Source organism: Hemicordylus capensis, chromosome 16, assembly GCF_027244095.1.
Source record: "Hemicordylus capensis ecotype Gifberg chromosome 16, rHemCap1.1.pri, whole genome shotgun sequence".
NCBI lineage: Eukaryota > Metazoa > Chordata > Lepidosauria > Squamata > Cordylidae > Hemicordylus > Hemicordylus capensis.
In genome coordinates this window covers 16,476,552-16,502,400 of record NC_069672.1, presented here as the reverse complement: position 1 = coordinate 16,502,400, position 25,849 = coordinate 16,476,552, and the positions used below count along the sequence as shown (strand labels likewise).

General features: G+C 49.9%; 3 protein-coding genes across 22 annotated transcripts in view; 2 read left to right on the top strand and 1 right to left on the bottom strand.

The window, feature by feature from the left end:
* Nucleotides 1–13,207, top strand: part of LOC128338321 (protein-arginine deiminase type-1-like) — a 54,293-nt gene extending 41,086 nt beyond the window's left edge. For 5 of the 6 annotated variants that reach the window (XM_053280555.1, XM_053280548.1, XM_053280553.1 and 2 more), the window contains exons 12-16: nt 3–147; nt 737–830; nt 1,540–1,619; nt 1,888–2,016; nt 2,900–4,165. In XM_053280555.1, coding sequence (XP_053136530.1) covers nt 3–147; nt 737–830; nt 1,540–1,619; nt 1,888–2,016; nt 2,900–3,133 — 682 coding nt within the window. In that variant the 3' untranslated portion in view covers nt 3,134–4,165. Of the gene's footprint in view, nt 1–2; nt 148–736; nt 831–1,539; nt 1,620–1,887; nt 2,017–2,899; nt 4,166–13,070 lie in introns of those variants that run through there. The other variant, XM_053280549.1, reaches the window with a different exon arrangement.
* On the bottom strand, nt 4,827–23,174 carry RCC2 (regulator of chromosome condensation 2). 4 transcript variants are annotated; one of them, XM_053280559.1, is made up of 13 exons: nt 22,856–23,174; nt 19,209–19,568; nt 17,085–17,178; nt 14,457–14,600; nt 14,075–14,206; nt 13,519–13,607; nt 12,669–12,783; nt 12,369–12,535; nt 11,884–12,064; nt 10,737–10,842; nt 8,819–8,891; nt 6,691–6,768; nt 4,827–6,423 (listed from the first exon to the last, which is right to left on the bottom strand). In XM_053280559.1, the coding sequence occupies exons 2-13, from the start codon at nt 19,545–19,547 to the stop codon at nt 6,319–6,321; spliced, it is 1,623 nt and encodes a 540-aa protein (XP_053136534.1). In that variant the 5' UTR covers nt 19,548–19,568; nt 22,856–23,174; the 3' UTR covers nt 4,827–6,318. The 4 variants fall into 4 exon arrangements, with proteins under 4 accessions (XP_053136534.1, XP_053136536.1, XP_053136535.1 ...); XM_053280561.1 differs by lacking the exon at nt 22,856–23,174 and adding an exon at nt 22,274–22,320; XM_053280560.1 differs by lacking the exon at nt 22,856–23,174 and adding an exon at nt 21,804–21,914.
* Nucleotides 13,083–25,849, top strand: part of ARHGEF10L (Rho guanine nucleotide exchange factor 10 like) — a 117,939-nt gene continuing 105,172 nt past the window's right edge. For 11 of the 12 annotated variants that reach the window (XM_053280544.1, XM_053280532.1, XM_053280534.1 and 8 more), the window contains exons 1-2: nt 13,083–13,246; nt 24,460–24,515. In XM_053280544.1, the coding sequence (XP_053136519.1) occupies nt 13,229–13,246; nt 24,460–24,515 (74 nt within the window). In that variant the 5' untranslated portion in view covers nt 13,083–13,228. Of the gene's footprint in view, nt 13,247–22,297; nt 22,330–24,459; nt 24,516–25,849 lie in introns of those variants that run through there. The other variant, XM_053280533.1, reaches the window with a different exon arrangement.

The following is a 25,849-nucleotide window of genomic DNA, read 5'->3' as shown; positions in this document are numbered from 1 at the left end:
AGTCCCCAAGGTGACAGGATGGTCAAAGTGGTCCGGGACTTCCTCTATGCCCAGAAAGTGCAGTCTCCCGTGGAACTGTATTCCGACTGGCTGGTGGTAGGGCACGTGGATGAATTCCTGTCCTTTGTCCCAGCCTCCGACAGAAAGGTACTTGTGCTCGAACACGTCTAACTAATCCTGTTTTAGAAGGCTTACCCGGTAGCATTTATTTATCCCCCTGGGGGATCAAGACACCAAATGTGCAAGATTACTTGTAGGAAATGTTGGCCCCATGGCCAAGTTAAAGATGATTTTGGTCTGCAAGGACAATATTGGAAAATGTTGCACTTTGTGTAAACTGCTGCGAGAGGCCTGCTTTTGGCAGCCTTGCTTCTAGATTACATTAAAAGACACGAATGGCATATTGTGGAGCTTTTTATTTGTGAACTGCTAGCAAAAATGGGGGGCTCAGCTTCCAGACTTCCCATGTTGTTGGACTACAATTCCCGACATCCCTAGCCCCAATGGCCCTTGGGAGTAGTAGTCCAACAATATCTAGGGACCCAAAATCGAGAACCTTCTATGATGGACTTATTGGAAACCTCAGAAGTCTATTCAGGACGTTTACATCCTCTTCTAGCAGCAAAAAACCCCACAACGTTCCTGCTCTCCATGAAGCTTCCAGGCCTGCCTTTTAAAAACGGCTCCACCTGCCTCTGGCCCACCTCTTCTGACAGCTCTTCTCGCTTGTTTTCAGGGTTTCCGCCTCCTCTTGGCCAGCCCCAGCGCCTGCTACCGGCTGCTGAAGGAGAAGGAACAGGAGGGCTATGGAGATGCTGTGATGTTTGAGGGTGAGAAGGTCTTTCTTCCTCTTTTGCCCATGCAACATTTCAGAAACGGAGCTGAGAAGGGAAGCTTCATTCTCCTTGGAGACATGAAGCTGCCTTATAGAGTCAGACCCTTGGTCCACCTAGCTGAATATTGCCTGCACTGACTGACAGTGGCTCTCCTGGATTCCAGGCAGAGATATTATTATTATTAATTCTATTTCCGATTCGAATAAATTCCGATTCGAATAATTAGTTCTCTTTCCCAGCTCTGCCAGGGACAGACCTGGAGACCTCCTGCCTGAAAAGCAGGGGCTCTACCCTCCCTTACCGACTTAATTTGGCAGATGGGAATGAACAGCCCGGTCCTCTCCAGTGTGGTGATGCACTCTGAAGAAAGCGTGCATAAGGTGGTAGCCAATGGCTTCCAAAAGGGTGAGCTGGCTGCCAGCAGAGGGCGACTTGATCTAAGGGAGCTTGATCGGAGCATCCTGTCCTGCTCTCTGATATTTCCCCATCTATATCATAGCTGGGCTTGCAAATACAGGATGCTGGACCAGACAGGCTTTGGGCCTGATCCAGCAGGGCTGTTCTTATGTAACTGCCTGTATACATTTGTTGTGCAATGTTGAACGTAACGCCTGAACGCGGCTTGCATATCTTAGTGGAGAACATGAACATGGGTTGACATTTGGCCTTAATGAACCAAGCAGAAACCTGACTCTTGTTACAGGACTGAAGGAAGGCAAGCATATTTCTATCAAAAAGATCCTGGAGGACACATCCTTGAGAAACAGCAATGAGTATTTCCAGGTAACGTCCAGACTCACTTACTCGCCTATAAATGACAAGAGGCAGTTTGGTGTGCCAGATTATGGTCAGAGAAGAGTGCAGCAATGTTAGGGAATATGGAGGGTGAGACCGGGGCAGTGGCCGGAGTCTGCAGGTACATGAAAAATGTGCTAGCCACAAGGAGGTGGCAGGCCAGGGAACCGGGCTGGCACACCTGGAAAACCAACGGCTTCGTTTGGGCATCACAGCACTGTGACACGAATCCCTGGCGTTTCTTCCCCCTCTCCAGAAATGCATTGACTGGAACAGAGACGTCCTCAAAGAAGAGCTGGAACTGATGGAGGAGGACATCATTGACGTCCCACAACTCTTTTATCCTGGTTTCCTCAGGAAAGCGTCTGCCTACTTTCCAGACACGGTGAGGCCTTGGTCAGAAGCCCACTTGGGGAAGTGCAAGGAGAATAGCGGCCCAGCGCCTCCGTCCCTGTGCCCTGGCTAAGCTCTGGGGGGACAGATCCACTTTCTGCACAGCTCTTTGGCCCTCCAGTTTTGGCCGCTGTGGCGGGGCTACAAGCGGGAAATTTGGAAACCGTAGCCTCGACCTGCTGACCTTGAGGACTGACAGACATGTCCATTAACATGGACATGAAAGGGAGGAAGCTTTTGACACACTAATTTTACTAATTTATCCCAGAGCTTAATGTGGTCTCCTCCAGTGGCAGCAAGGCAGAAATTGAGTGCCACCACAATTGGTTTAAACACCCCACGCAAGTTTCTCCTCTAAGAGCAGTTCTTGTGGTAACAAGCATGACTTGTCCCGTTAGCTAAGCAGGGTCTGCCCTTGTTGCATATGAATGGGAGACATGTGAGCACCATAAGATATTCCTCTCAGGGGATGGAGCCGCTCTGGGAAGAGCAGAAGGTTCCAAGTTCCCTCCCTGGCAGCATCTCCAAGATCGGGTTGAGGGAGATTCCTGCCTGCAACCTTGGAGAAGCCGCTGCCAGTCTGTGAAGACAATACTGAGCTAGATGGACCAAGGGTCTGACTCAGTATATGGCAGCTTCCTATGTTCCTATGGCTGCTAGTCCTGATGGATATAGGCTACTCTCCAGGCTCTGAAGCCTCTCAATCCCAGTTGCAGGGGAGCAACAAACAGCAGGAGAAAGAGGAATGCCCTCACTTCTTGCCTGTAGGCTTCTCAGAGGCATCTGGTGGGCCACTGTGTGAAGCAGGATGCTTGACTAGAGAGGCTTCCTTGGGCCTGATCCAGCAGGGCTGTTCTTGTATCTCCTGCCTGCAGGTCAACATGCTGGTTCTAGGGAAATACCTCGTCATCCCCAAACCCTTTGGGCCCATCATTCACGGAGAGTGCTGCCTAGAGCAGGAAGTTCGCCGGCTGCTGGAGCCCCTGGGCCTGAGCTGCACCTTCATCGATGACTATGAAACCTACCACCAGTTCTTGGGAGAAGTCCACTGCGGCACCAACGTCCGACGGAAGCCCTTCTCCTTCAAGTGGTGGAACATGATTCCTTGATCCGGCCGAGCGGTTGGCCTTCAGCCCTGCTTTCTGCGGGTGAGAAAGATGTCGAAAATAGCTGGGCCTTGGTGCTTCCATGCATAATCCAAAAATTTTCCAAAAAATGACATGGGTTCTTCTCCTGGTAGCATAGGATGGTGCGTGCTAAGCCCCCAGTGCCTCTGGCCAGTTTAAAGAGCCAAGCTGAGTCCCCTCCTGAGCCCTTCACACTCCCTGGTCCATCAACACATTTCCTCCCCAGTGGGTCGCAAGCCCTCAAGTCCACACCAGTACCCATTTACAGTCCCTTGCCAGTCTCCAAGGCCTGACATCCAGTGCTCTGTGGGTGTCCTCGAGGGGCTGCAATCACACTGCTCGACGGCCTGGGCAGAACAGAATCGGCCACAGAATTCAAACCAGTTCACAGGGAAGTCCTAGACCCCAGGGGCTTTGAGGCAGTGTTCATCAGGGGCTCTGCCAGCTGTGGGGGCACAGAAGGAACAAAGTGCATTTATAGGTGGGTACGATGCACTCCACTTCAACTCCCATAACCCCCAACCAAAGGCCACTGGGGCTGGGGATTATGGGAGTTGAAGTCCAATAACTTCTAGGGACCCAGTGTTGAGTATGCCTGGTCTGGAGGATGCTTGCTCTCTTTGCCGCCTGGGAACCACCCTTGTCCTCCAGCGTGGATGGGCTAACGGGCCCACAGTCTTAAGAGAGCTCCGTATGGGCTTGACGAATCTCCGATACGGAGCAAGGCTTGGCAAAGAGGAGTGTCCTGCCTCAAGCCCAAATGGTTCAGCGCAGCAGCGCTTGGAGAGGCAGGTGTGGACGTCAAGGAACTGATCGTGGACCAGGGTGGAGGGCAGTCTGAGAACGTTAGGCTGAATGCAGTGATGAGTGTGGAAAAGCATCTCTCTTTTTAAAAATGAAAATTGTACTACTGGAGTCTGTTCCTCCGATGATTAAAAAAAAAAAAAAAGCATGCAAATTTCTCTCTCAAGAGCTTCTGCAGGCTGTTTGAATAAAGCTGTGAAGGAACAGAGAGTAGCAGCTGTCCTCATGAGGGTGTGCGTGCGTGCGAATCCATAACGGGTCTTGTGTGAGGGGTCTTCTGGCTGGCAGGGCTCAGGCCAAAAGCTCAAGCTCAGCCCTCCTCTGTGCCCACACAGCCAAGGAGTTGCCAGTGGCAGCCCCACTTGTGGGAACTATGGGGCAGAGAACTTGCACCAATTGCTCTGTGCCTTTCTTGAATCAGTCTTGGGGGGGGGGGGGGTATGTCTAGTACACCATTCCATCTTTTATTTATATAAACATTTATTTTGAAATAGATATATAAAGAGGGGAAAACTGGATCATTAGAGGAGGGGGCTAGGAACCTTTCCCACCTCATCAAAACCTGCAATGGTCCCAAAATGGTCCTCCTATCCCCCACCCCAGTGAGGAAAGACCTAGGGAAAAGGGTCACCAAAGGGGGCCTCTGAATCATTCGGGCTGGCCAGGCAGAAGATGCCTTGAATCCAAACGCATCACTCTTTGGTGAAGAAATACCTTTCTGACCTTGCCCCTACCCAGCAACCCCCCCCCACTAAATTCCTACCCAGCAGCCCCCCCCCCACCCCACTAAATTATCTGTTCCAGAAGCACAAAGGTTTCTGTGGGACAGAGGAGAGACCTTGAACAGGAACACAGAGCCAAGCAGACAGTGTCCAATTTCTGATCCAGATTTTTCTTTTTATATAAAGGCAAATAATAAAGCACTATACAGCCCCACACCCCCCAATGTCAGATAACTCTCTCCACCCAGTGTCCATTGCCCAACGTTTACAAGAATCCTGGAACTGCAAATGGCACATGACATCGGCCAACACTGCTTTAGGGGGGGACTCCAGAAGTGAGGCCGCAAATAGAGAACAGAAGAGAAAAAGGGCGGGCAGGTGGCGGGAGAAATTCCCTTCAGTCGTGGGTTTGGGTCGAGACAGAGCAGTGTGCGCGGTCCAGAAGGCACCCAATTTCATCGAGACAACATGGTGAGAAAGGAGCAGCTGTGGACAGAATGCCAACTGCAGGGGAAGCAACCACCTACCTTCTAAACTACTGAAAAATCTAGGCACAGCCAGCCAGGCTAGACAACAGTCACGGCTCCCACCACTCTTCAAAATGCAGGGAGTTGTTCTTTAACAAGATGCTGGGAATTTCTTACTGCAATTCCCAGAGCTCGTTCAGCTGGGAACCAAAACAATGAGTGTGAAGGTTGTGGGAACCTGCAGGATAGTTAATGGCCTGCTGCAGCAAACGCAACCCTGAAGGGGTTGCTGTGTGATTTCCCAGAGGAGTCTGCCAGCACAGGAGAAGCAATGGGTGCCGAGGTGGGAGGGAAGGATTCATCCCAAATGTCTGAAGCCGGATTTTGTCACGCCCCCCAAAACAAAACAGAGAGAAGCTCTCCATCTCCTGCCCTTTTCGGATGTCACAAAATCAACCAAAAGTGGGGTGCCTCTCTGCTTCCATGCAACTGTATTGCCGGCAGACCTGATATTTACAACCTCAAGGCCAAGTTCTAGCTTTGAAGAAAGCCTCATGCAGGAACAAACAAAAACAAAACAATTAACCACACAAAAGAGTGTGAAAGAGGGAGCACCATCGTCACCTCGGGGCAAACTTGATTTAAAAAAAAACCCTGAAGGAAACATGTAGATTTGAAAAAGAAGAGGACTGGGAGGGGGCACAGAATAGTTACAAAACGGAACAGCCTTCTTGAAGGTCTCAGGGCGACACCCGCTCTGTTTTTTGAAGCCAGTCCCTCACCTTTTCTTAAATGCTGGTTACTGGTCCATTGCTAGCCAAAATTTGATCTTAAAAACTTAAAAAAGGAAAAACGGAACGGTCCTGCCATTTTCATCGGAATGGAAACTCAAGAGGACGAGCAGATCTCTCCCACATAAACCACCCCTTCCCAACCAACCAAAAATACAAAACACAAAACAAGCCATCTCAGGGGGAAAGGCTGTGGGGGAGGGAGGAAGAGTCATGGGGACAGGTAGTTAAAACTTCAAAACTGCTTATCAAGCCAAATCTTGGGTAGTCTAACAAAAACGCACGCCGGCGTAATCCGTAATCTCTTCGCATAAGACTCTGCGTCCCAGTGCACATTGGAAGCGGCAGCTGCCTGTCGAGGCTATTCGGGCCGGCAGCCTGTGTCAGAGCGTGCGCGGGTTGTACTCCGGCAGTTTCTTCAGCTTCTCCTTCTCGGCTTCGCTCTCGTCGCGGGCGATTCCCAGGGAGTGGGCGTACCCCATGGCCACCTGGACAGACAGGGCAGAGAGCACAGGAAGACGTTTTATGCCGAGACAGGCCCTTGGTCCATCTAGCTCAGTACTGTCTGCTCTGGCTGGCAGCGGCTCCCCAAGGTTCCAGGCAGGAGTCTCTCCCAGTTCTACCTGGAGATGCTGCCAGGGATTGCACCTGCGGCCTTCTGCTCTACGCAAACCGAACAAACCCTTCCTTGGAGGTACATGGTGCTAAGTGGGGTCTCCTGGGCAAAGCTTCCTCGTGGCTGCTTCAGCACTCACCTGCTCCGTGTAGATCCCATCCAAGGTCTTCACCTCCTGAGCTGAAGTTGAGGACTTGGGCTTGTGGTCTCCATAGCCCTAAGAAGACAAGAGGGAACCCTTGCCAGAGATAAGACGGCTCAGATCTCCGAGTGGAGATCAGGGCGGTGCAACTCCAGCCCCACAGCTTTTGTTGGGATACAACCCTCAGCACCCCACCACCACGTGGCCAAAAGTCAGGGGTGATGGAAGCTGTACTCCAAGAATTGGAGGGCCCAAATTGGGCAGGTGGACTGATTCTATTACTCCAGTTAGATGAGCATAAAGCTCTTTCACGTATTCCTTTCCCCAACTCTGTCGGAAAATGTGTTTGCTTTTGTAGCCTCCGAGGGACAGGACGAATGGCTTTTGCACCAGAAGGAACACAGCCCAGGAAATCTCTCCCAAGAGCCAAACCCAGGCATTATACTACGTTCCTGGCTTGAGGCAAGGTTCTGTGTTTATGTGTAACTTAACCTTGCCACAGAGAGTGTGCGTATTCTGCTGCTGCTTTTTGGCCCAAGTGTTCAGCCTCTGAATCCTTTTTGAGACAGCTTTTCAGATCACACACACATACAAACAAATTAGCTTGCCTCAAGCCAGGAACACAGTATGCTGCCCAGTGTTCACTAGCCCTTGGGAAAGCCTTCCCGAGCCACTTTAGATGTGGCAGCAATGCCCCCCCAACAGGGATTCCCAGATGTTGTAGACTACAACTCCCAGAATCCCCAGCTGCAGTGGCTTTTGTTTGGGGGTTCTGGGAGTTGTATTCCACAACATCTGGGAATCCCTGTTGGAGGGAACAATGTGTGGCCCGAGTAAGAAAGATGCCCATGAAGTCACTAAAACTTTACCAAGTACACCCCTTTGCACAAAGGAGTAGGAATTACAGCCATGGCGATCCAGCCCTGTGTTGGAAAAAGTGCGACGGCACTTGGGGAGGGACAGACCAGATATTTATTGCTCTGAAGAACAAAATGGGTCATGAGAGCAGGCTCCATGCATAAAGACATCTGGAAATAGATCTCTGATTTCCAGGTGGAAAAAATGCTGCCTACCAACGGCAGAGTCTGTTGCCTAACAGCACTAGGCCGGTTAAGTGCCTTTTAAAAGGAACGCACCAGACAGGCTCCGAACGTCCAGCAATTAGAGACCAGAAGATCCATTAGCCCAGGAGGTGTGAAGCCAGCAGGCAGCAGAGATGCCTGCCCCCAAGGACCCAACTCCACTTCCTACCAAGGCCTCGCCCAGGGCGAGCTGGCAAGAGGAACAGACGCTCTGTGGCCACGGGTCCCTTTCGCCCACTCCCCAGAAAGCTCTCACAACCCACACCACAAGGGAGGCCACCAAGGGCCCATGAAGCATTTGTGGCGCTTGGGCTCTCTCCTCCAAAAGTGTTCTCCGTGGCACTTTAAGCACACGGCATCTCACCAGTGGAAGGCCCTTTTAAGTGGCCCCCATGAATGCTGGGGTGGTGTGGGAGGGGAAAAGCCACCCCACTCGAGTTGCTGTGCACCCCGGAATTCCGGGTTTCACCTGGATTTTAAGCATCTCACCCAGATGGCTTAGCCCACCCAGATTCGACTGGATTTCAGCTTTCATATAAAACAAAAAGCTAAGCTCCAGCCCTTGTGGGAGCGAAGTGATGCAGCAAAATGGGCAGTCCTGATTCTGCTCAGAAATGATTTTCAAGCCAATTGACATAATATGCAACTTAGGCACTCGGATTTGGAAAGCCAGAAAATTATTATTATTATTAATGTTGTAACCGTACACTGCACGCAGAGCCACCTAACGGTGCAGTGGGGAAGTGCTTGACTACAAGCAGAAGGTTGCCAGTTCGAATCCCCGCTGGTACTATATCGGGCAGCTGCTAGGAAGATGCTGAAAGGCACCATCTCATACTGCAGGGGAGGAGGCAAAGGTCAACCCCTCCTGTATTCTACCCAAGACGACCACAGGGCTCTGTGGGCGCCAGGAGTCGAAATCGACTTGACGGCACACTTTACCTTTACACCCCACACAAAGACGATGCGCCCTTGGTGCGTGGGCAACACAAGCGAGTCCAGAAGGCAAGAGAAGCCTGTCCCAGCCGCCACCACCTCCTTACCAGTTCTCCAAAGGTGGGAGAGGGGCCCCAACTGATCGTGCTCTCGTCTGCGGCCACTATAACACTGCTCTTCCTGAAACAGGCACATGGAGGAGGTTACCGTTCGGAGGGCTCTGGAGAAGGTTCCCTTACAGTCCTGGCGCCCACCACATGGCGGCAGGGCTCACACTCGCGGCAGGACCACCTTGGGTTAACCCAAACCAGCCTGCCCATCCACCTGCAGGAACAGGACACGCGGAACGGCCTGATGCCGAGTTGGACTACTGGTCCGTTTTGCCCAGTGCTGTCTGCTAGGGATGTGCACAAACCTGTTCGGAGGCCCTTTTCCTGGACGCGCCTGCACCCAACGTGCACAGGCGCGTCCAGTACTTCTGGGTATATCCGGTAAACGGGGCGGCAGGGAGATACGCTGCCTGCCGCCCCGACACGTTTTTTGGAAATTGTCCGCCGGCGGGGGAAACATGGCGAGGTGGCAAGTGCATCCTCCCCCGCTCTTAAAGTGTGCCCCCGCCAACTCCGTGCACACCCCTACTGTCTGCCTGAGACCCCCTGGGGAGTCACTGCCAGGGAGAGAGTCAAGCGAGACAGAGGCCTTCGCCATCCTCACCCAGAGAGCCGCTCTTCCCCACTGGGGACCCCAGAGATGGAACCTGCTGCACACAGCGTGTGTGACCGACCGCTGAACTATGGCCCCATGAGATTTGATGGGGGGCAAGGGAGAACGCAAAAGATGAAGTGTCTCAAATGGAAATCAGGATGATAAGCATATTAATGAAATTACCGCCCCCCGCCCCCCCCAGCCAAGTCTCATCCGAAATTCGTCCCGGGCTCTTAAGGCTGGTAATAGGTTTCAATCAGTCCTGCCTGGGAGGACATGGGACGGATAACCCCATCAGAGATGTCCTCGGCTCCAGCATGCAGAGAAAGTGGCTTTCACCAGGCATCTAAGAGGGGATGCCGGGTGAATCTGTCCGGGAAGGGCACGCCCCACAGAAAATGCCCTGTCTCTGATAACTAATTGCCAGAGGTGGGGGTCCCCAGAGAAGGGCCATAGTAGCTCAGTTACAGGGCACCAGCTTGGCACGCAGAAGCCTCCCCCCCCATTCAAACGCTAGTTTCAGGCAGAAGCACTGGGCAAGAGGGACCAATGGTTTGAGTCAGTAGAAGCATCATCTGTGGAAGTCACACATTTGGAAGAAAAAACAGGACAGCCATCTTTCAAACACATGGAGCTAGAGGCCTCCAGGGCCAGTGAGGCTGCTAAGAACAGAAGCCGAGGAGGCCTGCTTGCCTGGAAGCTCCCCCAGGGCTAAATGGCCCCCAATTTTGCAGAGATTGCTGTCCCTGCTGCATTCTGCAAGCGCTCCATTGTCCCCTTAGAGCCTTCAAAACAAAGATTTTAGAAGACAGGCCCCAAGACCATTCGAACAGGACATTCTCTCTTAACATTCGCAAAGATATGGTGATTTCTCTCCCTTTGTTTCCCACCCCCCCTGCCCTTCTGGCTATGAAGGAAGCACAATAGGTCCAACTCAAATCCATTTGCAGGTGGACAATTGGGAGGTCATCTTACTGCTCGTCTGCATATCAACAGACTCCATTTCAGAATCTGCCAACTCCAAGTGGTCAGAGGACGGCCTTGGGGGGCACTGAAGCAATCTTGGTTGCCTTCAGAACTTCCTCAGGGGACAATCCAGGAAACTTCCAAAGTTTTCAGTTCTGAAGACAACTCAGCTGCCAAATACCATACAATCTGCAATGGGATGCAAACCATCAATCTTTTCAACAGTGTCAACTCTGGACTAGTCCTGGGAAGTCTGTATATTCATCCTTCTCGCTGTGTCCCGCCCCCCGCACACACTCACCCCCGCCCCCCCGCAGCCCATTTTTCTGTAAAGAAAAAAAAGACGTTTCTTACCCACAAGCCAAATTGCGGATTTTCCAGCCACAAAGATCCTGCACAGTTTTGGGGTACATGGTTGACTCCCGGGAGGTGTTCGTAGCCCCCCAGAAAAACAGGCCACCTTCAAGATACAGCAAGAAGGGAGGGGAAATTGACAGAGTGAATATCTCACATGCACAGCTTTCTCTTACTGTGCATTTGGCTTAGTTGCTGGAGCCATCTACTCTGCAGGCCTTTGTCTGCTTCCACTTTCAGTTTAGGGATACCAAGAGGCAAGTAAAGGTAAATTAAATTGTCTCAATTGTTTTAAGTTTTTGTGTATGCTTGAAACAATTTAGATAATTTAATCTACTTTTAGTTTTTGTGTATGCTTTTAACTTTTTATGTTATTGTTACCTGCCCAGAGATGAAAGTTTGCGGCGGTGTACAAATCTGATAAATAAATAAAGTGTGCCATCAAGTCGATTTCGACTTCTGGCGACCACAGAGATATAGGTGGTTGTCTTTGGTAGAATACAGGAGGGGTTGACCATTGCCGCCTCCTGTGCAGTATGAGATGATGCCTTTCAGCATCTTCCTATTTCACTGCTGCCTGATTTAGGTAACATACCAGCGGGGATTTGAACTGGCAACCTCTGGCTTGCCAGCCAAGTCATTTCCTCACTGTGCCATCAAGCAAATACTCCCACATTTAAACCAATTTCCTGCATGCGATTTCTTGGCTAGCAACAGAAATCTATTAGGCCACTCTCCCCAAATGCTAGAACCTGGGTCCTCTAACAACCCTGGGATGTCAGCAGTTTCAGGCTGGGGGGCAAGTACACCTTCATGCAGTTAACTGCAGCAAGGTGATGTTCTCTGTCCATGGATGGAGAGTTCCTGGACTCTAGGAGAAGCTGGGAGTTCAGAAACAGGGGAGGACTCTCTCCATCTGGCCTGCTTTGAAGTTATGCCCCGCCAAGGCCAGTGACTGGCCACCGTCAGAGGCCACAACTGGCCTCTCCAATGTTCTCAACCCAGGGAACTGCAGTTTGTTCTGGCAGCTGCTGGCAGAGATCCCTAGCCAACTTGAAACAAGCTATGGGGGAAGCGACTGCTGTGCTCACCCCTTCCCCACAGCTCCCCATCGCAGCTAGCCACAAAAGACAGTGGCCAGACCTACCTGTTTCACTGACGGCGAATGAGCAAGTGTAGCCTGCATAAATCTGCGCTGCCCCACGTCCCGGGAAGTCAAAGAGCTTCACTAAACGTGGCACCATCTCATCTCTCTGCTCGGCGTGGCCCAGTCGGCCGTAGCCCCCGAAGCCCCAAGAGAAGACACGCTTCTGTGAGTCCAGGACGAGCTGCAAGGAGAGGACAAGAAGGATTCTGTGTGTTCACAATTCCTCGCTGTTTTACAAAGTTGGAAAGGAAGATTGAATGAGCAGCGTTGTGTTTCCCAGAGGACAGACACAGATGCATTAAAGAGGCACACGTTACGCACAGTTGGTTTTCATTTGTAGTGTGAGGGCCCCAATCCCACTGTGGACACTTTTAACCAACAACTTTTGCAAGTTATGCTATCCTCGTATGCTTGTCAGCCCCAGTTGGCCGTCGCCCACGCAATAAAGCCCTTGGCTAAAGCCGGGACAGCACAACAGGCCTTACCGTGTGGTTGGCTCCACAGGCCACGTCCCTCACCACCACGTTAGGGACGGGAAGGATCTGGCCGTCTTTTGTCTTCTCTATGAAGATGGCAACGCGACGAGGAACCAGTTCACAGTCGAACTCTATCCTCTGAGCTCGGGCAATGAACTTCCCGTCAGAGTTGTGCCCTGTCACAAGTCGGAGAGAGAGAGCATGAGTGGAAGGATGCCACGAAGGAAGCCAGAGGCTAGCAACAACCCCATCTTTCTCTGTGCATGCAATCAAAGCCAGAGAAGGTTTGAAAGGAAAACAGGAGCATACCCAGCTGTCCATATTCCGGGCATCCAAAAGAATAGAGGTTCCCTTTGCAGTCCATCACCATGCTGAACTCCGCCCCACAGGCCATCTTGGTGATTGGTTGACCATTGTACATGATCTAAACATCAGGGGTTTGGGGAACAGGGTGGGGTGGGGTGAGAGAATTAGCATGCAGAAACCAAGAGGTATCCCGCAGAGGAAACTGCTGTGTGCACCCCTCTCCTTGAGCCAGACTGTGCATGTGGGAAATGAAAACTGTTCCCCCCATTTTTCAAAGGGCTACACAGCTGATTCTATGCCAAGCTTTGTTTTGCAGTTATTGATGGATTGATTAAATGCCGTCAAGTCAGTGTCGACTCTTAGCGACCACTTTGCAGTTATAATGTTCATCTAACTTGCTCTTAGGTTTGCAAGTACATCATCTTACTGGCCCTGACAGAACTGCATGAGAAATATGACTGGAAACACACACACACACACCCTGCCAGGAGAAACGCACTAGCCTACTAGTCTGAGAAGAGTAAAAAATGATGTCTGATGAGTGAAAAAAGTCCTGATGAGCCATGCATCAACATAGCTTGGTGAGTAAAATATTTTGTCTGGTTGATACACTGAGCCAACATTTCTTCACCCCTGCAATATATGTATCACAAACACACACACACCCCTAGAGCAATCTGGGTTCCCAACATCTTTTGAACAGGGTATTCACATGTTTCCAGCTCGCCGATTTGGAAAGAGCCAATTCAGATCTCCATGGGCCCAAGTTAGCTACGCTGGGCATAAGCATGTTTCTATCCAAATGGTCCATTTACATTAAAAAAAAAAAACCTTTAAAAGACTCAGCACCTACCTGCGTGGGGCTTGGGACTGCATCCGTCTGATTGCCGAGACCGAGCTGCCCCATCTTGTTTTCTCCAAAGGAAAATACGGAGCCACTCTCTGGAATGCAAAGATGGAAGACACACCGGTGCCATGCTCGAGATCTACTGCCAGGTTCTCCTTTGCGGCTCTTGGCTGTGTGAGGGGAGATCTCCCAGTGTCTCTCCCCATCCCATCCCTCTTCCTCCTCAAGCCCTTCACTTCATGAAGCCAGGCCCCCTCAGAGCCCTCAGGCCAGTCCTTCAGCAACCTTGCTCCCCTTCCTGCCCTATCAGCCTCCATACCTGCCTCTACCTCTTCCGTCTGCCATTGCACAGTCCCTCTTTTTCTTAAGGCCTATGCAAGACGTTCTCTTATCCAACCCAACATTATGCTTCCGCCCTCCACATGCCATTGCTCACCGTTTCCCCCTCGAACAGTTAGAATGCTGGTGAATATTCTATAGCGTCACAGCAGCCCAGCCAATGAGGAGGTGGGAGAGAGAAAGGAAGGCAGAGCGAGAGGCACACAGAGCCACCTCCTTGTACCTGTTAGGGCCAACGTGTGGCTTCGCCCACAGGCTGCCAAGACCACGATTTCACTGCTGAGCACTTCAATCGGCTTGGGGGCGTCCACCCGCGTGGTATCTCCGTGGCCCAGCTGACCTTTGTCATTGCGTCCTACACACACACACACATAGAGGGAGAGAGAGAGAGAGAGAGAGAAGAAGTTGTTTTGTGCTCAATCCAATCATTGGTCTCTCTAGCCCAGGATTTCTACTGGTTGCAGCCTCCCCTCACCCTGCTGCAAAACCCCTTTCCATTGGAGAGGCTGAAGATTGAGCCCAAGCCCTCCCGCAGACAAAACAGATGCTCCACCCCGAGACGGCTCTCCCCACCAAAATGCCCATGGAGAACTTCTGCTCCTTACCCCAGCTCCAGAGCTTCCCCTCTGTGGTGATGAGGAGACTATGAGCAGCACATGGTCCTGAGACCACCGTCCGGACTTGGATCCCCGAGAGACACCCATACCTGTGGGGCCCCCACAAGTTCTGGCCCAGGTTACGGTAGGCGGCTGAGGAGGGAAAAAGAACATTTAAAGACTAAGCGATGAACGTATGAAGCTGCCATGCCGAGTCAGGTCTATCTAAGTCCATCTAACCCAGTAGCGTCTGCTCTGACTGCCAGCAGCTTGACGCTCCTACCTGGGCTTCAAGCGGAGCAAGGCCCCTCCTCTCCTGCTGGGACCCTTTAACTGCAAAGGCTAGGAACTGAACTTGGGACATAGAAAGAAAATAGGAAGCTGTCATAAACTGAGTCAGGCCCTGGGTCCATCTAGCTCAGTATTGTCTTCACAGACTGGCAGCGGCTTCTCCCAGGTTGCAGGCAGGAGTCTGTCTCAGCCCTCTCTTGGAGATGCTGCCAGGGAAGGAACTTGGAACCTCAGATGCTCTTCCCAGAGTGGCTCCGTCCCCTAAGGGGAATATCTTCTTCCAGTGCTCACACTTCTAGTCTCCCTTTCATACGCAGCCAGGGCGGACCCTGCTTAGCTAAGGGGACAAGTCATGTTTGCTACCACCAGACCAGCTCTCCTCTCCCAGGACATTTTGCATACAGCCAGATGCTCTACTTCTGAGCACCGTTCATTCAACTGAGGCTCACAGCCTGCCCTGCCAAGGGCTGTCCTTGCTGCAGGGGCTGAATCCCAGAAGCAGAAGTTGGTCTTGGCCCAATTCAGGCTACACCTCTCGGAGCAGAGAGGAGTGCAGTTTAGAAAATGTTGACTGGGGTTAGGTTGCAATGCGAGGTTCCAGCAGACACGGATGCTAAGCCCCACGTGTGTCCCCTCTACACATTCAGCGTGCCACCCTGCAACCTCCCACCTTTTGTCTTGCTCAGTCACCATCCAAGCTCAGACGTCTTTAAACCAGGCAGCAGACAAAGGCTGCACAGTCTAAGCGGGGAGACAGACGTCAGCGCTGTGATAAGAGCCGTGCTGGCGGGGGTGTGTGTGTGTGTGTGTGTCCCTTCTTGCATTCTGATACAACCCAGCAAAGGAACGGCAATTAGGTGCTCTGGAGAGGCAGCAAGCCGGTCCCATTAACAGCAACAACAAATACTGATCTACTGCTTTTCCACAAAAGTTCCCAAAGCGGTTTACATAGAGAAATAATAAATAAGTAAATATGATGGCGCCCTATCCCCAAAGGGCTCACAATCTAAAAAAGAAACACAAGATAGACCCCAGCCACAGTCGCTGGAGGGATGCTGTGCTGGGGGTGGAGAGGGCCAGTGACCCCCCCCCCGCTCAATAAAGAGCATCACCACGTTAAAAAAAGATGTCTCTCTGCCCAGTTAGCAGCGGTTAGGGTTGCAGGCTCAAACTTCCAGAGGAATAATTTAAACACACACACTTGGACGGCCTTGTTTTTTTGATGTAATTGAATGAATGAATGAATGAATGAATAAATAAATAAATAGTAATAATAAAAGCCTTTGGAGCCACCCCATGCCGCAAGTTAAGCATCCTCCTCCTCCTACACACACACACACACACACACACACACACACACACACCCTGTGACACATGCAACATTTAACATGTGGCTTCTTGACGGCATAAACAGCAACTGAACTCAAAAGAAAATAAGAATATAAAACATATATTAAATATATACATTATATAAAAAGGTATATTTCTGCAAATATGCATTAGCAGGAACATTTCAGCATGCAACTTAACGAATTCCCATCCCACATATTTTCTTTCCCCACTCCCCACTCTGTCGCTAAAGCACCCAGCTTTAGAGGTCACAATCACACTCAGCCGTCTGGCACAGTGCAGGCCTGTGGGGCCCCGAAGTCCAGGGGTAAGAGAGCTTCTGGGCAAGTCTACAAATCTGAGAAACAAACAAACAAAGTGGTACAGCCCAGACACAGATCTGCCACCCTAGTGAAAACCAGACCTGGGAGTTCAGCCACGAATCCAGTCACGTTTCGTGTGGCATCCCACCCTGACAGTGTTCAACCGGCAGTCAAGATTGTGGGAACATCTACACCTGGCTATTCCTCCTTTATTCACATACTGGACCAGGAAGCGCCAACCCTGGAACTCCCCGAGACATGATGGGCAATGCAGTATTTAACACTCCACTTGTATTGGAGTCTCAAGCCTCCACGTAGTTCCAACCCGTTAAGATATTTTTGTGCTTTCTACAGATTCCTTTCTGAACTCTCTGTTCACACATCTTCCTTCGCCAAGATGGACAAAATCACAGTCAGAGTTAAAAATGGACTTGATGACTCAGTATCTTGCCTCTCCCGAAAAAACTCGATTTAACTTTTTCATTATTATTCATCTCACATCCTCAGCAGAGGCAGCTTACCAGAACTTAAACTTGACCTTCCAGTCAACATGCAGCAGCAGAGCATCCAACAGAAACCGCTAAAGCAGCAAACCACCTCAAGTCCTTTCTAGAGCGTTTGTGTTTATAAAACGTGCTCACACACCGCCCGGTCATTTAATCTAGAAAAACCAGTTCACACGGCTACAACCTACCTTGTTGCTTAGGCACTTCTTTGCGGCCAATCAGGTCCCAGTTTGTTGCTCCAAATATCAGAAGCTGCCCCTTGAACTTGGACCCTTCAAGTTTCTGGGAGGAGGAAGGAGAAAGAGGAAACGTCAGATGTGCTGTACCTGCAGGAATGGGAACGCCGGGTACTCTGGCAGTCTCTGTAACAGAACATCAGAAGCTGCCATATACTGAGTCAGACCATTGGTCTATCTAGCTCAGCACTGTCTTCACAGACTGGCAGCAGCTCCTCCAAGGTTGCAGGCAGGAGTCTCTCTCAGCCCTATCTTGGAGACGCCAGAAAGGGAACTTGGAGCCTAGATGCTCTTCCCAGAATAGCTCCATCCCCTAAGGGGGATATCTTATAGTGCTCAGAAATCAAGTCTCCATTCATATGCAACCAGGGCGGACCCTGCTTAGCTAAAGGGACAAGTCATGCTTGCTACCACAAGACCAGCTTTCCTCCTCAGAGCCTGGCCATGCTTAGGGCTTGGCCACCAGTGGACCTGAACCAATGGTTTGGTACTGAGTTCAGAATCTGCACTGCAAGACCTGAACAGCAATGAACTTTAGGTGAAGCCGCTTGTTGAATGAAGAGTCCTGCTTCCTCACAGTGGCTGACGTGACGCCTCCAGGAAGCCGAAAGGCAGACTAGTACGACAACAGCCTTTCCCCGTTTGACTTCCCGCACCTGGTACTCTGAGGCAGACTGCCTCTGGATGTGGAGGTTCCATTTAACCACCGGTGGTCAGAAGCCAGTTCACACAGTAAACCAGATCAACCCTGATCTTACACATCCTGATCTTTGGATGGACTGATAAGAACCAAAGCGTCCGGATACAAGGGTCACTAACCCCCCCCCCCCCATACTGTACTCAAGGCAAGAACGTCACAGATCAGACAAGAAAGTGGTCCAATTCTCATCCTAGCTATCAGGACCCTGAAGCACCGCCAAATCCAGCTTTCGCCCCGATTTCCTGGGTCGTTCTTTTCTACACACCACATACTGTAAACCTGCCAGCAGAAATACAATTTAGGTTACAGCAGAAGAACCGGCGTGGAAACAGGAAACCCGGACGGAAGGAACAGCTGACTTCTGCCACAGTATAGGAAAGCCGGGGAGGGGACTAGCTGAGCTGATAGTGGCCTCCTGCCCCGTTACTTGGAAGGCCGATTAGCCTGCCTCCTTGAAATCAAGCCGTTCTTCGTTAAAAACTCCCGAAACGATTCAGTAGTGATACGGGACGCCGCGCTGGCTCAGGAGCAAGTCCTACTCTGCTTAAGCAGGACTTCCCGAGAAGGCGGCCGGACACCACGGACGTTAAGATACACTCTCCAAACGGGCAGGCTGCACCACTCACAAACCAGACCCAAACCTGACCGCAGCGGCACTGGTGAAAACATGTGCTACCCTACACAATGTTCAGGCAAAGATTTTTATTATTATTATTTCTTTTTGGTGGGGGGAGAAAGTTTCAAGATGGGCAACTCTGCATGTTGATTAGCCTGGCCATTTTAACCAGCAAACTGGCAGCTCTTGCCTGTCCCCCGCCCCCCGCACTGCACCCACAGCCCGCCCCACTGCAAGGAGACAGATCTGCAGGCAGACAAAGGGGTGGGTGGGTGGGGAGGTTTGGAGGAGAAAGTGTGGCTGGCAGTCATGCTAATCGAGTTGGGGCTGGGCTTCCCCTTTCATTGGGAAGGGGGTGTGGGTGGGTGTGTTGTGTCCAGTCTTCTGCCTGAGTCAGCACTGCTGCCTGGTCTCTGCTGGAGCAGGGAACTCCCCTGTGGCCAGGGCTCTCAAAAGTTGGCCCCTGGATGTTGGGCCACCACCTCAGCCACGGCGGCCGACAGTCCCCAACATCTGGTAGTCCAACATCCTGCAGGAAGGCCAGAGCAGTGCACAGCCCCAGGGAAGAGGATCAGACTGGTGCTCTTCTGTCCCCCAGAGGGGCATGCCTCTAGCCTAGACCTCCAAATCCTACCAGGCCCTCTTACAAGAAGTTCCATACCGCCGGCTGATTGGCAACCCCCATAACAGAATAACTGGGGGTGTCTGACCACGAGAAACACCCCCCGCCACGCCGCAGGCATCTCCCCTTTCCCCTTACAATGCGCTCCTTGCTGTGTTCGGGTTCGCTGACCACCACGGCGGTTGTTGAGTTGGGGGTATTCGTCTGGGGGTTGTGCTCTGCTCCCCGTCCTCCTGCGGGCCGGGCTGCCTTCTTGCCTCCGAGGGTGGTGGTCGCAGGGGGCACCCCCAGGCCGTCTCTCTCATCACTGCTGCTGCTGCTGCCGCCTCCGTTGCCACCGCGGCTCTTCTTCTTCTGAGGTGCCCCCCGCGCCGAGGCGGGCCGCTTGCGCGCTCCAGTGCCGTTGCCGGAGCTGGTCCCGTCCCAGGCCAGGCCCCCTCCGGATGACGAGGCCGCGGCCGCTTTCCGTCTGGGCATCTCCTCTCCTGTCCTTCTCGCCTGCAAAAAAGGGAGGAGACGAATGAGATGGGCTGTCATTGAGGCTGGGGGAGGATAATGGGACGGGACGGGGGCACGATTAATCCCAATGCCTACCCCCTGCTAAAATTAATTGGGGGCAAAGTGTGCAAAAAAGGGCACCCAGGGCGGGGGGGGGAAGACGACACACCAAAACAAATCCATGCTGCCTCCCCGCCCCCCTCCTCCAAAGAGCTTTGCCTGCAACAAGGATGGAACACATTTCCTCCCCCTCCCATCCGTTTCACACAAACGTCTATGAGATTCCTGCCTGCAACCTTGGAGAAGCCGCTGCCAGTCTGTGAAGACAATACTGAGCTAGATGGACCAATGGCCTGACTCAGTATATGGCAGCTTCCTATGTTCCTATGACATGAAATGCATGCTACCTCCCTTAAAAAACAACAACAAAAAACAACAACATATATTTCAAATCTGTCATGGTTAGTCTGTCTTCCCCAACCCTCACTTGCTTGATACTTTCATACCAAAAATAGTACTTTTTTCCTTACACGGCCATTAGTTTTGCATTTGTTACTCCCTCTATATTTAGCTGCACCTCCCACCTTTTAATTGTATTTCCCCCCCTCTTTAAATATAAGCTTTGAATCTTGTTTTTGGAAAGCGTAGTGTATTTAATGGCTCACGTAAAACAATCACACACACACACACACACACACACACACGGCAATCCTAAGCACATTTACGCAGATGTCCAAGGGGTTTTACTCTCAGGTAAACATGGGTGGCAACCCCAAAGTCACAAGGGAACAGAAAAGATGGAGCCCACATCCCTGGACCCCCCCAGTCTGTATAGAACCGAGGGGGTCAAGGAGATACAGATTCTTAATCCCACCACAAATACAGAAGATAAAAATGCATGCACAGTGTAACCCTAGGTTAGGTTGGGCTTACTCAGAAATCAGCCCCACTGTGTCCAATGGGGGCTTTACTCCCAGGTAAACTGTGCAGAGGATTGCAACCATAAGGAAGTCGAGGTTAAAACTAGGAGAGAATGGCCTTCCTAAATCTATCTCCTCTCTCCACCAAAAAGTGAATCTATTGGGGGGGGGCCCACGATCAATCCCATCACCTGCCCTTCCCAATTTCAAAATAAAGAAGGTAGACACACAGACAAAGAAAAATGGGGAAAGGGGGCAGCCCCAAGTCTCTGCCTCCCCCCCTTTTACATGAGCAAGGGGCCCAAGGATGACCCCTTCAATGAAATAAGAGACCCCTAAGAGGAGAAATAGGACGAGTCAAACTCCATGTTGGCTTCTATGCCCCCCAAGTAAATATACAGCCGCCTTGAGATTTTCTTAATGAAAGGCAGGGTATACATTTAACAATAAAGAACAACAATAAAATACAGCTGGAGCAAAATCCAGCATGCATTTATTTGTTTTGACATTTATATTGTTTTGTTTTAAATTCTTATAATGTTTGAAACTTTTTGTTGTCATTATTTTAACCAATGTTTCAATTCGTCATTGATTTGTTTTAACTAATGCTTTAACTCTTTGTTTTTGTTGTAAACCGCCCAGAGACTTAAGTTTTGGGTGGTATTAAAATATGTTAAATAAATAAAAATAAATATCCTGCTCTTTCTTCAAGGAGCCTAGAGTGGAAGATACTCTGGTATTCTAAGTTATGTCCCATGCAAAAAGGGATTGTGCTTTTTAAGTTGAAACATGCAGGAAAAAAAAAAGGGTTTTTAAAAGGTAAAATAAAACTAACCACCTACGCCTTCTGCCTGGTTCACGGCACCTTAAGAAATACGGGGTTATAAATCTGGGTGGTGGGGGTCAAGCAGGAAAAAACCCCCTAAACATTAATATCACCCAAACCAGCATTTTATTACTCACACAAGTAATTTTTTAAAAAAATCAAAACTCCATCATGGAGTGGGGTGGAATCCCCCCTTCCCAAAAATTAAGAAAGTAAACAGGCATCTTCCCTTCACGTGTAGGGTGGGGGAGATCTGCCCCCCACCTGTGGAGGGTGCAGGAATACAGGAAAGAAATCCCCAAACAATATTTATTGTATTTTTCAGTCAATGACATCTTTGTTCTGCACAGAAAGCCCCAGAAAGAGTTAAAAGATCTTTTAAAAAACCAACCAAAGTGAAATTCCCCTCCTAGCTCTCAGCTCTGAGGGAAGAGGCTGGGATTTCCCCCCCCCCCATATAATTAAGATGCAAATTAGGCCTCAAATTACCTTTCACACCCAAATTATCACCCCAAACATCCCCAAGTCTGGGCCCCACAGCCATGGGGCAACCCCACTAACCCACCCCATGACTGCCTCTTAAAGGAATATATGACTCCCCATTTACACATTTAACCCCCCCGGCAACTTTAGAAATCACATTTGCGCGTACACACACACCAGCTTTCAATATACCAGTAATTAAATGGGGAGGGGGCTTCTCTAAGAAACCCCCCCCCTACAGGAACATTATCTGCCATGATGCAACTTTTAAAGTCAAAATCCCCCAGATGCAGAGTTTCTCCCAAATGCCTTTACCAAAGAACAGGGGAGAAAACCCACTGGCCATCCGTGCTAATGCAGTTAAACTCACATACATACAACCCCCCCCCCATTAAATTGCAATTCACGACCCCCAGTCTACAAACTCCAATCTGCAACTCAAGTACTGCAAGCATCAAGCAACTATCAGCACAAACCTGGGCATGTTTACTCAGAAGAAAGCCCCACTGTGTTCAATGGAGCTTACTCCTAGGTGAGTAGAGAAAAGATGATTGCATGGAAACAAAAGCAGAAAGTGTGCGTTGAAGGTGTGTGTGTGTGTGTGTGGGTGACACACACCCTGTCCCAAAACAGAATTAGTTTTAGCATTAAAGCAAAACAAAACCACACACACACATACAGAGCTTGCAAACTCTTAAGAAAAGTAAAACGCTCGGCCCGGATTTTTGGTGGGGAGGGAATCCCTATTTTTTTAAAAAAAGAGGCGATTCACTTATTTTTAAATTTGCTAACAGGGTCCCCCCGCCACTGAACTCCTGGCTCGGTTAAAAAATAAAATAAAATCATTATTGCATAATTCCAATCAATTTATCTTTTCTTCTGTCCCACCTTCCGCCGGCCCAGGCAGGGCAACCCAAATTCACATTTTCCAGCAGGATTAAAAAATAATAATAATTTATTTATTTTTTTGGCCCGACCCAGTTTCCCCCGGGCCTTTGCAAAAGAAAAAGAAAGCCAGCCGGAGAAAAGGCCACCCCGCTCCCCCAGCCACCAAGCACCTGCTTTTTCTTCTCTTTTTAGTCGCTTTTTGCCAAACCGGGAGGAATAAAATGCCGAAAGAAACCAAAAACTTTGTCCTTCCGCGACGGTTTCGCGTCTTTCTCCTTTTCCCCGCGCGTGGAGCTTTTCTTTGCAAAAGCTGCCTCTGAATGCAGCTTATAAATGTGTCCACATCTTTTCTGCTTTCTGATTTTTCTCCCCTTTTCTTCTGTCTGCCTGGGGTTTTTTTTTATATTGATTTTGAACAATGGGATCTCTGTCTGTCTCCGATTAAACCACGTGGATCCGCCTTCCTTCCCCTTTTTAAAAAAAATTCACCCCCCCTTGTTATGCCCCCACCAACTTTCACCCCCACCCCCCAAGTAATTAGTATCCAATTGCAAGCGGTGATCTGGGCTGGAAGGAGGAGTGAGTTGAACATGAAATAATGTGGGATTTATTTTTCTTTCATTTTTTATTTTTTTCGTGGTTTGCTTCCCCCCCCCGAAAAAACTAAAAACCTTTTAATGTTTTGGGCCGTTTCCTGTACAAGGAAGAGGAAAGGAGGGAGGGGAGAGAGAGAGAGAAGAAACGGCTTCTTAAAGCCCACCCACCAGCCCAGCTACACTTAAAAAATATGAGCATTCTCTACAAAACAGAAACACATGTATGGACAGGAAAAGGAGAAGACGAGAAGAAAAGGCACATGAAAACGGCAGCCAGGAGAGGCCTGTCGAGGGAGCACAGCACCACCTTAGGGTCAGGATGACTGCACGGAGGCATTCGTGGGAGGAAGGTTTTCACGTGCCTTTATTTCTGCAAATGCGAAAAGCGCGAGCAAGCTCTGGAATTCGTGTGCACGGAATTGCTCTGCAGTTAAAAGATGGCCAGTTCTTGCCTACAAAGAGGGGGCATAAGCAATCCATATCACTGAGTGCACATTTAAAGAACACAAACCATCCAAGAGTAGTATCACATTGTTATGGGGACAAATGGAAAAGTCACAGAGGTGCAGGCAAGCTTTTGAATGACAAGAATGCATCCTGTAGAATGAAAAGGTGGTCGGTTCTCAGCTGTATAGAGGGGCATGTGTAATTTGTATAAATACTGACCGCTGATCTTTCTCTCGATCTCGATCTCTTTTAATAAAGCAACAGTAGTTTCTAGGACTATAGACAGTCCCAAAGAAGCAAGCAAGCTTCTGAATCGCACATAATTCCTCCAGTGCTAAAAAAAACCCCAGCCAATTTTGAACTATATAGGGGAGCATAACTAATTTATATAATTATTTGATTCAGATAATTGTTCAAGTAGCATGAATTATACTTGAACTAAAATGAACTTGAACGAAAACTATACGTGAACTAATTATACTTGCACTAAAATGAAATGAACGAACTAAAAATAAGTGTGCACGCGCGCTCTCTCTCTCTCCGTTTTGGTGATAAATAAGTGTTCAAAGAATTGATAATCCTTTAACCACTTGGATTTGGGACTAAGATGTGGTGGTTAAGGGAAGGGGAGAAGGGTTGGAGTGACTCCATTTCGATGACATCTTTGGTGGTGGGGCAAAAAGGATGCATAAAGACTTAAACCAAGATTTTTTATTTTCCGGTCCTTGCAGAGCTTCAGCCTTTCCACCCTGTCTTCCACGGATGGCTGCATCAGGATGCTCATGCGGTAAGAAAATATCACTCCTTGGCACATATATTTTGTATTTGTCCCGAGCAATAATAACGTGTAACATTTGAGGGTCAGCATTTCCTCCACATCAGATTGGTTAATGAGTCCATTCTCTCCCCCTCACGCTCCCCATTTGCATTGTCAAATATATTTTCATTTTGACTGCTCTCTAACAACGGGCCAAATTGCAGACTTCTAGTTCTCAGTCGAGCCAGGTTAAAGGGGTCCCCCTTTCCATGAGTCCGGGTGTGCAATCTCTTGGCTAGAACTCTATTAGGCTTAGGGTGCTTGGACGAAAGGATACCCTAGGAGGGGAAGAAACACTTTGATTCCTTCTCTCAGCTTCACTTCTCCGACCTGTAAAACTGAAATGATGGCGATCGCCCTCTTAAGGTTGCAGGGGAAATAAAAGGAAATGTTCTCATTACTTGCTGTAGGCAAGGGAGAGACCCCTGCAGCCGGAAACCTTGGAGGAGCCGCTGCCGGTCTGTGAAGACAATACTGAGCTAGATGGACCAATGGTCTGACTCGGTATAAGGCAGCTTCCTATGTTCCTATGGCCCCCTTTGCAGTCGAGGCTGAATTACCAGTGTGACTTGAGAAAATGTGACTCTCTCCTCTCTCATAAATCCTTCTGATTCTACAGCTGTGTTCGGAATAATTACTAGGTGCCCCGGTCCCATTGGAGCTGTCTTGACTTGCTTAATTGCCAAAGGCATCGGGTGGGTGTGTTTGGACTCAGCTTGTAACAGGAGGCTAAATCTGGCTGCTCTTCTCATCAGAGGAAACAAAAAAAAAAGGATGTTGCAAATCCTTTGCAAAAATCCCCACCTTGGGCAGAGGGTGGCCCTCTAGAAATTGGCTGGAGAGGTCCACCTGGCCCCCTGCCCACACCGGCTTAGATTAATCACAGCAGAACCCTCCCAGAAGCAAGTGGTTCCCTTTGTACAGCCGTGTGAGAGATTCTTCGGCACGCTCCACCTTTTTCAGGTTTAGCAGGTCTATTGAGCAGGGGGTTGGGGGAGTAATGTACACTTCATGGTTGATCTCTACTGTTACTTAAAAAAACACACCACGTAATTAATAAAGGGTCTCTGCTGTATTCTGTGGATGATCCCAAACTTAACCCTTCAGCCAAGCAGATGCATAAGAACCCTGCTGGGTCTCCGCAAGGCTCATCCAGTCCAGCACTCTCTTCCCCACAGTGGCCCACCAGATGCCACAGAGATGCCACAGAGATGAGGGCATGCCCCGTCTCCCGTTGTTGCTTCCCTGCAACTGGTATTGAGAGGCATCTTGCCTCTGAGCTTGGAGGGAGCCTATAACCATCA